Source organism: Primulina huaijiensis, chromosome 5 (assembly GCF_012295235.1).
Source record: "Primulina huaijiensis isolate GDHJ02 chromosome 5, ASM1229523v2, whole genome shotgun sequence".
NCBI classification, from domain to species: domain Eukaryota; kingdom Viridiplantae; phylum Streptophyta; class Magnoliopsida; order Lamiales; family Gesneriaceae; genus Primulina; species Primulina huaijiensis.
In genome coordinates, this window is record NC_133310.1 from 7,320,202 (window position 1) to 7,335,001 (window position 14,800).

General features: G+C 34.1%; 2 protein-coding genes across 2 annotated transcripts; both read right to left on the reverse strand.

The window, feature by feature from the left end:
• Positions 1 to 1,738: 1,738 nt before the first annotated feature.
• On the reverse strand, positions 1,739 to 4,746 carry LOC140976636 (cation/H(+) antiporter 15-like). Its single transcript, XM_073440880.1, has 3 exons — positions 4,295 to 4,746; positions 3,199 to 4,200; positions 1,739 to 3,118 (listed from the first exon to the last, which is right to left on the reverse strand). Exons 1-3 carry the CDS (start codon positions 4,505 to 4,507, stop codon positions 1,859 to 1,861), a joined length of 2,475 nt encoding a protein of 824 aa, XP_073296981.1. The 5' UTR covers positions 4,508 to 4,746; the 3' UTR covers positions 1,739 to 1,858.
• Positions 4,747 to 5,734: 988 nt separating this feature from the next.
• LOC140976584 (cation/H(+) antiporter 3-like) lies at positions 5,735 to 12,304 on the reverse strand. The gene is made up of 3 exons (XM_073440819.1): positions 11,868 to 12,304; positions 7,286 to 8,290; positions 5,735 to 6,842 (listed from the first exon to the last, which is right to left on the reverse strand). Exons 1-3 carry the CDS (start codon positions 12,096 to 12,098, stop codon positions 5,736 to 5,738), a joined length of 2,343 nt encoding a protein of 780 aa, XP_073296920.1. The 5' UTR covers positions 12,099 to 12,304; the 3' UTR covers position 5,735.
• Between the last annotated feature and the right edge of the window lie 2,496 nt (positions 12,305 to 14,800).

Consider the following 14,800-nt stretch of genomic DNA (forward strand, 5'->3'; position numbering starts at 1 on the left):
AGAAAATAACAAAATTAACAGTCAAGTAAGTGATAAAAATATTGCAAATGTTTTGACTATAATAAAATTCTAAAACTAAAAAGCAAATGATTTCAAATGTTCAATACTACGATGTATTTGATATTAAAAAACTGATCATACAAAAAAAATAATTTGAAATGTCCAGTGTACACACATATATAAGCACTAAGCGCGCGCGCGCACACACACACACACACACACACACACACACACACATATATATATATATATAACAATGTTGATATAAAATTAATTATCTATGATATAGAATTCTAAAAACAAAAGTTAAAAAGCTATGTAGAAGATTAAATATTATTTAAATTGAATATTATGAGTTATATTTTACTATCAATATTATTATTTCATCAGTTTTTATATTATTTTGATGAGATACAGAATTTATTTTCTTCCGTAAAAAAATAAATAATATAATAAATATAAATTATATGATCATTGATTATCATTTGTCAAAGTATTAGAGTTTTACCTATGATATTTTAATATCTTTAATTAATTATTTTGAAATCAAACTAACTAATTCAAAAAATACAAAAAATAATATTTTTATGAAATTTTATTTATTTGGTTATATTTCAAATTTTTATGATAAAAATCATACTGGTAGTTTAAATTTATATTTAATAATTATTTCATGATTTTATTTGATATTTAACATATATCTTACTTAAATTTGTATTTCATTACATATGTTGATTTATTTATTATTTTAAAATTGTATTTAAAAAGAAATTAATAATCATCGATGTCGTTTACAAAAGATCGATTCTGATATAAAATTAATTATATATGATATAGAATTCTAACAACAAAAGATAAAAAAAGTGATGTAGGAGCTTAAATATTATTTAAATTGAATCTTATGAGTTATATTTTACTATCAATATTGTTATTTCATTAGTTTTGATATTGTTTTGATGAGTTAGTCACGAGTATTTTAAATTGATAATTATTTATCCTCAGTATGCTTCACTTATGTAAATTATGATTTATGCATTGATAAAATCTTTTAGCTGATTTTTAGGTTATTATGCCTTATACGTGGTGTTTGGATGTATATATATATTTAAAATTTGTTTCAGTTCATTTCCTTCTATATATTATACTCATTATAATTTATTATATAACATAAAATCAACTGCTTGAATTTTAATTTGTGAAACAATTTTAAAAATAAGTTATATAAGTTCTTAATTTATTTATTTGTCTAATATGACAAGAGATTAAACTCAAATAAATAACAAAATAATTCAAAATTTTTTTTTAGAAAATCAAAATTTTAATTTTTATTATATAATTGGTATTTACGTATGACAAAAACTTGTGTGAGACGGTCTCACATGAGACCTACTCTTTACGTATACCGCAGGTGTTTCATACTAGTATATATAAAAGTCATTACATTATATTATTCAATGAAGTTGTCATTAGAATTAAAAAGATGAATTGATTGAGCGTGAAAAGATATGCTAAGTAAAATTTTTATTTCTGATTCTGGTTTGTTGGAGGCTCCTCTATACATATAGTTCTAACCAAGACTTTTGTTGTATGCACAACTCCGCCAAAAGAACAATAAATAAAAATATAAAAACTTTCTTGAGAAGATTTCACGATACAATTTTTTGAAGCGGATCTCTTATTTTGGTTACTGATGAAAAAAATATCATTTTTATGCTAAAATATTATTTATTATTGTATATATGAGTAGAGTTGATCTGTCTCACAGATAAAGATCACTTGGATCGTACCAAAAGAAAAATCATTATTCTACAAACTTGCATAAATTATTAACACATAAGCCATTTGGAATCCTCTTGATCTAAACACGATGATCAGCATTATCAATTGAAATTTCCCACCTAGACTCGACAGGTTCACTAGCCCCTGTTGCCGCAGTAGCCAGCCCGCCGGTCGTTGGATCATGCAATGACTCATGACTAATCACCACTGGTTTCATCATCCTATTCTTAATCTTTTCTCCTATCAGTCTATGCTGCTGCACCACCAGTACGGAGGAGGTGCTCGCGAAATCCGGTGAGGCTAGGACATCAGCCACCACACCTAGCTCCGGGCACTCGCTCCACGCCCCAAGTCCCATTAGTATTTGTGATGCCTGATGATTCCTCCCAACTATAAGCAAATCAAAGCTTGTTTCAAGAGTTCTCAAAGATGCTGATAGGCCTACTCCATCTTTCACAACTTGCTCTCGGTAGATGAAGTTCTCGTTACCCATATTCGCGTGTCGGACCTCGTTTATCAAGTTGTTGTCATGTTTCCTCTCCTTTGCTGTGTCGCATCCGAAGAGTAGGTACCTAACAACTGTCAGAGTAACATTGTTGTGCCTACTCATTCGGGCCCCATAACAAAGTGATTCTGCATCATCCGGTCCCCCGATGTAGATAACAGCGACACGATAGGTCGCTTGGTTGTTGAGAATGGACAACGAGCCGGTTAAGATTCCTCGGTCTACGAGGATACCGACCGAGCAAGGGGCCTTGTCCATGACCTTAATGTTCAAGTTCTGGATAGCTTTGTTCACCGATCCAATGGAACCATCAATCTCCCAATGCTTGTGAAATGGCAGGATGACCATGGTGGCATTTTGGTCTAACGAAACACGGCATATATCGTCGTGTATCGTTTGTAGGTGGGAAATGGCGCTGAATGACTGGATAGTGACGCATCTTTCGTTGCAGAGCTCGTATTGGCGTAGAGCATTGATGATGTGGCCTGATCTCGAGTCACTTGAATGTAGAGTTCGTGTCGATTGGTGGGCAACAAGCATGGGAGTGGCTCGGCCTACAAGCTCTTCTAATAGGACAGCTATGACAGCAATTGGGCTCTGTTCCGTCGCATCAGACGCCTCGAGTAGGTTAACGATAGAAGGAACGTTATCTTGGTTGAGGATACAGACCACTATGCGGAGCTCAGCCTCCCGTTTCGAGTTCTGAATCGTCCTTTTCTTAAGGGGGACATGGCGTTTCGAAGGGTCGTAGAGGATCTTTATCAATGGGGTTATGATGGCTGTTACTGCTATTACTGATATAACACACAGAGCAAATTCTTGTTCTCTGAGAACCTGCCATCAAAAGTAAATAAATCAACTTACTAATAAATTATAAGTAAATGGATTGATTCAAGAGATTCAATCTGACTTACCCCTCCATCCCTCCACAGATTGTAAACAATAAGCTCACAAACGCCTCTAGCATTCAGCATAAGCCCAAGAACAATAGAATCTCGAAAGTTTATGTTCACAAAATGGGATGCAAAAATGACAGAACCGATCTTGGCAATGCAAGAAAAGATGATTACAAGCATCAAAATCCAAAAGGAATGGAAATCAAATGAGAATATGTTCGTTTTCAATCCACTAGTCGTGAGGAATGTCGGGTACAGAAATTTCCCGACCATGTAATCGAGCCTCGAGATCAGGGGTGCACCCAAAGGCGGTCCATCTGGAACAACCAGACCGAAGACTAACGGTCCAAGCACAAAATGTTGTCCAATCACTTCTGAAATGAATGCAACCACTAGGGTGCAAGCCAGAAAACAAACAACACAGTTTTCGTCTAAGGATTTCCCACCATTTGGTATTCTTTTCGCAACTCTTTTTATTATTGGCTTACCCAGAAATATCATAGCAAGAACAAATAGAAAGGCTGAAGAAATCGACAGAGTGGAATTCAAAGGTTTGCTCTCCGATTGTAGTATTCCTAGCATTACAGCGACCAGAGACATACCTATTAAGTCACAAGTCATCGAAGATGTGGTTGCTATACGGCCTAAATCGCTGCTAAGCATCCCAAGCTCAGCAAGAAGGCAGGAGATATTCGGAAACGGAGTCAAACACTGAGATGCTGCTATAAACGGTAAAGCTCTCGCAAGTGAATTATCCATAATGATGCAAGATTTCAATACAAAAGATAACGAAACCGTGAGCACCAGTGTAAGGAACATAGCTGAAACACCTATTATCAAACCCTGTCGCCCTGGCCGGACCATCGTCACCGGATCCGTCCTCACCCCAATCGCAAAGAAGAAGTACATAATACCAAGTGAGGCGACTGTCTCGAGCGGCAATATGCTTCTAGTAGGAAATATAGTAGCTCCAAGAGCATCATAATGACCCAAAATCGAAGGGCCATACAATATACCACCCTGCGAAACAACCAAACATATAATGCAAACATCGTTAACAAATCTTCAAGCATAAGCATCAAGAATTGGTGACAGAAGAAATATTAGGACTTACGAAAATTTGCGCTACTATGGACGATTGTCCAAGAGGATGGAGGCATTTTTCGATAAGTAGAGATGTTATAGATATTAAAGAAAGCTGAAACAAAAAGAGAGGAATGGCAAAATGTAAAGGGTTCCTGTTAAACCAGAGTCCATTGATTTTGGATAGGTTATCTTTATATTGACACACCACATTCTTGTTCCAAGAAGATACCGCATCAAACATTTTAGCCAATGTGAGGTCTAATAAGCTGTTTTCCCTTGCCTTCTTCTGATGATTTTGTATTGATTTCCGAACGATATTAAAGAGCAAGAAGATTAAAGAAATTGAATAGAAAGTAAAGCTCAGTTTCACGCACTGAAACACACATACTTTACTTGCTTGCACAGAAGCATATCAATGCAAGGTTTACCTTAAATTTTGGTGGCTTTAATAATGGTTGTTGAGAAAGGATGGACTAAAGATATACACATGGTTTTCTAACCTCACACTAAACTCATCTTTTTTCCTTGCTTGATTGTGTTACAGCGACTCAAAGCATGGCCAAACGTGTAGGCCAAGCATTATATATTATTAGTTTAATCGTCTGTAATCAGAGGTTAAGCTTAAAAACATTTTTTATTTTTATTTTTTGAATTGGGGGAGGATTATCACAACTCCATTTCGAATTCGAAACCTCGTTCCGAACTAGATGCAATATAATTTTTATCATAGGAAACCAAGTAATAAACAAAACAATATCCAAACATGATAATTGAAGAACAAATATAAAATAATTCTCTCTTTCTTAAAAAAATATATAAACACACACACACATATAATTAAATTATGTTTGTTATGAGATGGTTTTACAGATCTATTTCCGTAAGACCGGTCGACCCGATTCAGATTTAAAATAATAATTTTAATATAAAATGTAATATGTTTTTATTAACCGGATCAGGTTATAGATCCGTCTCACAAAATTGACCAGTGAAATCGTCTCACCGGAATTTTTGTCATTTAATAATGTCCAAAAAATGTCTAAACACGGTCTTACTATTTGCCGCGATATCATCTTTTTCGTGGAACTTATGTAATTTATGATACAAATTTATTTTCATCTGGTTTATATGGGTAAAATGAATAAGGTTGTGATTCTTTTCGAGGAAGAATTTTTTCAGAATGTTTAAAGTTAATTTGAAAATTTAAAACGAAACATAAAGTAAAAAAATTGTGCTTCATTGAGCATTAAACATGCTTGCTTAACTTTTCCCTTTTGATCAAATCAGTGCATTTTTTATGTTCTTCATCCTTAATTCATCTTAATCCAACTATATTATTTTTTCTTCCAATTTATAATCTCATTCTTCACACGTAGATTAATCGACGAAGAAACTATTAATTTCAAGAACAACGAAAAAACAGCAAGAATTTGCCAGGTCTACAATTATGTTTGAGTAAACCACCCTCTTCACTTGTTTTTCACATTTTGGTGTTGAATAACCATAACTGATACAGGCTTACTGATATCTGCAGCAGCAAGCATGTCTCCAACGGGCCCGAGTTCTGGCAGATCGTTCCATTCGCTAAGGCCTAATAATTGAGGTGTATCATCTTTATGGCGACGCCCCACAATTATCAAATCGAAAGCTTCTTCCATAGAATGAATGAGAAGAGCAGTTTCGGCCCCATCTTTCACCCTTTCTTCCCTATACACTATATTTTCCCGACGTTCACCATGCATCCTTGTATCCTTCAATATTTCGGCATCAAGAACCGCATCCCATTGGTTATCTCCCGAATACATGTCCCATGGAACAAACCGGATTACCATCAAGTGTATACCCGGAGACAGTGCCATTCGTCTGGCATAAGCCACTGCCTCCCTATCATCAGTTCCTCCGAAGAAAGCCACTCCAACATTGTAAGTAGATGAAGGAGCTGAGGAATGGCGTACCTTGTGACGATCAACAAGAATGCCGACAGAACAAGGGGCGAGTTCTAATACATCGAGGTTAATTGCTCTCAAACTACTGCTCTCTAGTATCATTTTCCCTTGGTAGTTCCATTTCCGATGGAACGGAAGAATGATCAGAGATGCCAACTTGTTGAAAGCAAGTGTGCAGATGTCATGATGCATAAACTTGGTTAAAGACATGGCGGTGAATTGCTGCACAGTGGCCAATCCTGAAAATTGTTGCTCAAATGAGTAAAAAGCCTCGATCATTTTCTGGGTTCGGGTGCCACCAGAAGATTTTTGGCCGAGTTGGTGATCGATTAGTAGTGGATGAGCCCTGCCAGTGAGCTCTACGAGATGCAAAGCATAGACAGCAATTGGGCTCTCTGCGGTTGGGAAAGAGGATTCAAGTACTTTCTTGACAGCAAACACGTCGTCCATTCGATGGGCGCATGAAAGTACACGTAGCTCGGAGTTAGGAGACGTGTGCTGAATGTCTCTTTTTTGATAGCCAGTATACATTCTTGAATAATCATACAGTGACTTCACAACCAGATTTGCAAATCCAGCTTGTAGCATTACCCATGTTGTAAGCATAGAAAAGGTTTCCCCATCAAATGTCTAGCTTCTCAAAAAACAAAGAGGAGTTATGAGAGTGTTTCCAGAAGCAAATAATTTAGTGAATGCCATTAAACAAACCGTTAAAATTTCGGGACTTTTCAATAAAGTAGCAGATCAATAAATATTTTTCAAGACTGCATAAACATTGGCAATAGGACGAGCTCGAAAGAGAGCCATCTTTTGTGGACAGCTGAGTTTTCAATGCACTTTTACATGTAACACGTATGCATAAAGATTCTAGAAAATCATTTATCTAAAACTGGCTAAAACAATGTGAATCACAAGTATCATTGTCTTGGTTGGAAAGACCTCTCCGATCTATAGTTTTAGCAGAGAGGTGACTAGGTTGATGCTTCCTCCAAACAATTGTATAAAAAGAAAATGACACTAAATGGAGACTTAATTGGAAAAAAACTAGGAAAATTTTAAAGAAGGTTAGGGACCTGATTCACGTAATAGCTGTAATAGAAAGACATCTGCACAACTCCTTGAGCACTTAGAATAAAAGCAAGAGCTACAGCATCCTTAATGGGTACTCTGCAAATTACTGCTGGAAAGAAAACCGCAATAAGCTTCATTCCCAGATGTGTGAAGAGGACGAACCATACAAAACTAATGAAGTTCAGATCGAACAGCTCGACCAGATTTACTTTCATCCCACAGTAAGTCACTAATAGTGGTGCAAGCAATCCCGATACCAAAGTTTCTAACCTGTCCACCAACGTGGACCCCAAAGGTGGCCCATCTGGCACTATCAAGCCAAGTAAAAAGGGTCCATACTGATAGTGAAGTCCCGAATTGTCACTTAGCAGGACCACAATTAAGACCAATAAAGCTATGAGAATGACATGAACTCTACTCACGGGTTTTCCTTCTGGTGTCTTCTTGATAATCCATAGACAAAGTGGCCGCCCCAGAAACACGATAAGTAAAACCAGACAGATACTTAAGACACTAGTCTGTGCAACAATACCAATGGTATAGTCGGCCATTTGCCCAATTCTTCCACTAGCAACAACAGTGCCAATGAAATTGCTAATCAGATCACAGATCAGTGCTGATGCCAGAGCAAGACGACCAAGCTCAGAGTTCATGATTTTCAGGTCCACAAGCATGGAAGCAATAACAGGAAAAGGGAATAAATTCTGAAGTGCCGTAATGCTCACGAAAGCTGGCAACCGATATCTGTGTACAAACTTCCTTAAGCGGATGCGAGCGAAGATGCTAGCAGAGAGTGGAGCTGCAACGCCAATCACTCCAATCGTCCATGCCTTGAGACCTGTCCTCAACACAGTTGTGGGATCCATCTTCACACCACTGAGGAATATAAAGAAAATGTAGCCAATTTTGGACAGTAAGTCAAGGAAGACTTCTCCATCTTGTGGAAACAAATCAGTTTGAATATTTCCGAACTGTCCTAGAATGGTTGGACCCAGTATAATTCCGGCCTGGTTCAAACAACAAACATTAAATTATTTTATTAAATGACATAAAATTATTTAATTATGATCAATATATTTTATTAATATAAATACGATAGATATTTCATATTTAAAAAAATAAAAATCAAGAATATTATCTAGTTTGAGATAATAAATATCTTAAGATTTGATTTATCACATCCCAGATAGATATTATGAAGATCAGCCGCAATCAATTTAAACTTACTCGATGATGGTACAAGTTGTCTATAAACAGTGGTCTTTGGGATCTCTAAACATACACTTAAAAGTTATAAAACACCATCTATAGTGATGTTTGAAGTGCTTAGAAAACTCTCAAACATTTAAAATATAGAGATATTCTAGACATTTTTTAAAAATAAATGGGTGGAGGGAACATTTGATCCATCTTTCCCATTCAGTTAGTCATGTAATTAAGTTGTGCACATGATTTATAAATTTCTGATAGTTGGTATCAGAGCGAGTTTTACCAATGTCTTGATAAGATTAAGCAAAAAAAATTGAAAAGTCTTTTTTTGTTATTTTTGTTATGCAATTTTCAAAATTCAACCAAAATTGATCAAAAAACCCCAAAATTGATCAAAAAACCCTAACTTAAAAATTTATCAAATTTGCGGATGTACACAATCTAACTCCGGCGATTGAAGTCATCGATCGAAATCCCATGTGGGAGTGACCATAATTCACTTTTTTCAAATTTAGAGACTGTTTGGTTGATGCCATATTTTAAAATTTAAAATTTTTTTAAATTTTTGATCTTTTCAAATATCATCCTTCCAAAACTTTAGATATTTTGTATCTTTAAAATATTGGAAACTGGTTTTGGGATATACACATGTTTGAGCATATTTGTCTAAGGTAAGAGTTGATAATCCACTAGAAACAAGTTACACATGAGGATCATTAATGAGTATTTCATTGGATATTCCAAAAGGTGTAAAGGAATATATATTTTACTTTCCATCACAAATCATAATGTTCGGGGAATCAAGATATGTGAAATTTCTTGAGAATGAATTAATTAGTAGGAGAGATCAAATTAAGATTATTGATCATTATAATTTCCTCCATCCACACAAGTTATATATTAATTGTTATTCACAACATCTCTTAAGTAAAAAAGTGTGTTGTGGGACTAGTCATATAAATTCTTTGGTGATCATGATATGCGGGTCTTAATGCTCATACGGATATCGAGCATTCAGTGGAACAACACAATCTAACATTATTGAAACGTGTTTATGAAAATTAAGAAGATATAATGGAATTAATAGATCAACAATTTTAAGTGATTATATTGTGTATCTTGAATTGACTATTTATTTTTTTAGCCTAAAATGATCCCGAGATGTTTTCAAAAGCATTAGCAATAAGAAATCTAATTTTTGGTATGATGCTACGAATGATGGATGAGTTCAAATAGCAAGTAATGAAGTTTAAAATTTGGTTCAGCTGTCATTGGTTGTAGATTAATATTTAAGATAAAAAAGGTCTCATTAGGCAATATTGAACAACATAAAGATAGACTCGTTGTTAAGAAATTCATTGAAAGGTAGAAAATTAAACACATAAAAATATTTTTTTCATGTATTTAAGAATTTAAGAAAATTCTCTTCATGTAGTCATGAAATTAATAACTTGTTCGATTTAGATTTGTGTTAGATGGATGTGAAAAAAAATACCTCAATGGTGATACATAGTAAAAAGGTTATATTAAATAATATTAAGGATTCTTCTCTAGTGACGTGAGAATTTAGTATGAAATATTAAGAACCATATATTTATTAAAACAAGCTAGCCTCACATTAGTGGTATTTAAAGTTTCACAATATTATCTATTCATTATATATTGTTGAGAATATTATGGGCCATTATGTACACCAGAAGGTTATTGGGAGCCGAATTATTAGGAAAATTATCAGAAGTAATCTAATTATCGATCATTAAAAAGCTGCAAAATGTTTGGTTTACCTTTATGGTACTAAAGATTATATGCTTATGCATAGATGAATTGACAATTTGGAAGTAATTTGCTACGGTCGCTATGGAATCTGAATTCGGTTTTTTATTTTAAAACAATATTTTATTGTATATTTTAAAGAGTTTCATTTGAGCTTAGAATTATGAATTTTATGTCTAAGACATTAATATTGTAGTCTTTATGACTAAAGTAGTGGTCCGATTAAGTATATTAAGTATATCGACATAAAATATTTTAGTTGTTGGAGAACGTGCTAAGAAAAATGAAATGATCATTGAATGAAGAGGTAATTGAACACATTATCACTAAATTGTTGATCTTTTGACCTAAGTGCATGTAAATTAAGATGTTTAAGGATCATATTATAATAAATGACAGGCTTGGTTCCTGATAGATTTTGTGGTAGATATTTTGGTTTCTATTTATGAAAATCATTCAGCTATGATATTTTTCATATTTAATTATGTACACATTCAATTATCTTGAGAAAAATATCAATAAAATTGGATTTATAAATAAATAATTGATTTTATTCATTAAGTTATATTAAAGAATATAATACATGTGATACATGAAATATGATACTCGATATAAGAGGACCTATAATTATGATTTGCGTAATTGCTTTTTAACTGTGGATAATGATTAATTTCTTGATTATTCATTAATCTGAAACACGTAGACCAAGTGAGAGAATGCTAAATTATTTTATTAAAGGTTTAATAAAATAATTTAATTGTGGTCAACATATTTTATTAAGATAAATATAAGAGACGTCTCATATTTAATACGAGAGACTTCTCATATTTTAAAAAATATAAATCAAGAATATTATCTGAATTAAGATGATAAATATCTTGATATTTGATTTATCATATCCCGGGGTAGATATCATCAAGATAAACTATAATCAATTCAAATTTATTCGATGATGGTACGAGTTGTCTACAAATAGTGGCGTTTGGAGTCCCTAATAATACACACCTAAAAATTATACAATACCATATATAGTGAGGTTTGGAGTTCTTAAAAGTCTCTTAAACAATTAGAAGATATTATTCGAGGAAGTGTTCAAGAAGTTCTTCAAACTCAATGGCTACACGTAACATTAGATCAATCTTCCACATTCAGTTATTCATGTAATTAAGTTGCATACAGGATTTATAAATTTCTTACACAAATGGTTATCTAATCATGATCAGAAAGTTATCTAAGTATCTTTTCACATTTGATCAAATAATAGTTTAAACGAACATGTGTGTTGATTCGGAAGTTATGTGGCAAATATTTATAACTATTATTAATGAAAATTCACAACAAATCTGCCAAAAATACCATGTGTTTGCCAAAGAGAAAACTTTAAAAGTCATGAAAATTTATCATTTGAAAAAATCATTAAAAATCAATTATTTGAAAAAATAATTAAAAATCATCAAAATTTTGAATTGAATACACCTCCCACTCAGTCATTTCTTATCGACATCTATGACCAACATAAATGTAAACAATTGCATAATCTCCAAATAACAACCATATATTTCCAAACCAACATTTATTTAAATAAAAAAACAGAAAAAATACCATGATCTCGGAAACGATGCGAGGCAGATTGAAGCGGCGGAGCAACAAATGAAGAGATTGAGTAACAATAAAAATGATAGCCAATTGAAGCTGAAGCCGAGGAAAAGTGAAATGAAAAAACTCGGTTAGGCTCAATCCCCAGGAGCCGCGTGAGTGCATCCCTAACTCCTTGTAACATGGATCACCGTTCCACATCATGGAATTGCGGTCCCCATCGTCGCCGATGTCCATGGCTCCCTACCCACCTACGTTTTGGTCAAGACCACACGATGAAGGGATTGGTGTGGTGTTGTGTAGACGTAGAGGAAAAACGGGATGCTGGGGCTTTTCCCGACAGATTTTAATGGGATTTTCATGGTAGATTGAGATTTTGTGAATCATTTTCAGGTTTCCGCCGAGAAAAGTGCGCAGCCATTTATTTGATTTGTAAGAATCTTGTGGCCGGGTAATAACGTACGTACGTATTCTGCCTGCCAGTATGGAAATAAATATATCTTCTGCTTTTTAAAATTTCATCTTGAATGACTAATATAATACAGTTTCGTCCTGAACATCATGGGCAACTACTGTGAGGACTCGGATTTTCATTACAAATTACGTGAGCAATAAAACTCTATATTTATCACTACAATAAAAATATGGTTTTAGCGACGGTGTTTTAGCGATGGTTTTTGCGACAGAAATTAATACCGTCGGTAAAGTCGGTGTCGCTAAATATAGCGACGGATATTGCCAAACCGTTGCTACCTTAGCGACAGATATTGATAAATCGTCGCTAAATTAGCGACGGAATATTACAACAGTTAGCGACGGTTTATTAAGAATTAATCCGTCGCAAATTATATTATTTTTTTTTAAAAAAAATAGTTTTATAATTTAATAAAAAATATTTATTTTTATAATTATTTGTACATATTTTTAAATAATCTCTTCAAGTTATATAAATTAATTAATATTTTTAAATTTATAAAAAACTTACCAAAAACGAAATTAAAATCGTCCAAGAGAGAAAAAGAGACCAAAGATATGAAACTGTGCGAAAAATGAATCGGGGAGGGGCGTATTTATAGGCAATTTACGACGGTTTAATAAAAAACCGTCGCTGCTGGCAACGGATTTGAATAAACCGTCGCAAATTAGCGATGGTTTTCTCAAACCGTGGCCAATTAGCGACGGTTTTATTAACTGTCGCTAATTTGGCAACGGTTAAATTAAAACGTTTCATTTAAACGTTGCTAATTAGCGACAGTTTTAATCCAACTGTCGCTAATTAGCGACGGTTTTTTAATATGTCGCTAAAATTGACGACGATTTTGTAAAATTGTCACAAATGTTTAAATTGCGACGCTTTTTACCAAAAACGTCGCTTTTTTTAGTTCAAACTTACTTATTAAAAGCTCAAACTTTCAGTTCAAAAAGCACGAGGAGTTAACTCAAAAGAAATCGATGCGATGCAAACCACAAGGACCAAAGTATTGCTGATCGGAGAAGAAACTCCTAGCTCATGAACTCGAAACTTTAGCTCAAAGGATCTCCCTTTTCATCTCCTAAATAAACCAAAAACGCAGCCAATTGAAGAGGTAAAAGATTGGACAAATTTATTGTGTAAGAAATGACTATTGAGTGCACCAAGTTGACTCTTAGTTGTGGATAAATTTTGACAACATTGAGGCTAATTGGACCATCACCTTTGGGCATTTGGAAGGCCACATTCGGCTGATTTGGGAGGAGACATACAATATTTTTTTCACTTATAAATACTCCATCATGTGTTGGGAATTGACACACAAAAATCCCCCACAAAAACAATCCAAAGTTCGGCCACTCTCAAGCAAAGAAGAAATTGTTGTGCTCGTCCATTTCATGCAGCAACTAGGCAACATCCAAGGCGTTATTGCCCAGGAGTCCCATCTAAAACCTACTCGAGGTACTACCCAATTCACGTCCAAGAGTTGTCTAGGATCGGCTGAGTCTTCATCCAAGAATCAAGCAAGATCGAACCGTACATTTAAAATAATTGTAAGTGAGCTTATGTATTATTTTGAAGTTTGATATATGATTTAAAATTTGATTGACTACTATATGTTTTGCTTTCGTATGCATTACTATATGTTTTGTAATGCATCGTTTGCTAAGTTCTGATTCGTTCCGTCAATTTCGTTCCTATTTGATCCGTTCGATCCATGTGATAGGTTTATTTGTTATGATTCAAATATTGGAGCATCGGGAAAGCCTATGAGGGAAAAGGCCCCAGAGAGAGCCCATTTATAGGAGAAGGGTGCAGAGATAGCCCAAAATCAAGGATAGATCGTGGTCATTATTATAAGATTTGTATACAATATAAGATTCTGATTTGATAAGACTTTGTTCTGTTAAGATTTTGTTCTATTTGATATGATATGATTGATATAAGTTATGAACTTAGTTCGTTCTGTTCTGCTCTGAAAAATGATCATTTTAAAGATATGTATATGTATAACTTGTTATTCTAGTATTCGATCGGCCTCCACTTGTTGAATGTTTCCCAAAACGCTCACCCCTTTATGTCCTTCTCCAGATAATAATGAATAATAGGTCGAAGAGACGGAGCAAGATCAATTTTAGGGATGGTGAAGAAATCTAGAGTTATGAAGACCAAGTCCTTGATTTCAAGTTTATAGTTTATTAGCTTCCGCATTTCACAATTTTCTTTGTAAGAATAGCTACTACATTATTCGCATTTCATATATGTAAAGACAATGTTCTTTTATGAATTAGATTGGCTTTCAATAAATTTTTTAAACAATGCCGGATGTCACCCACGCCTTAGTCTCAGGGTGTGACATTAAAGTAGTATCAGAGCCGCAATGCTAATAATCTGGCTGAGCTTTTGATAGACAAAATTTGACATCTCAAATTTTGGCAAAAGCCCCATGCCTTCTTGTCCAAATCAT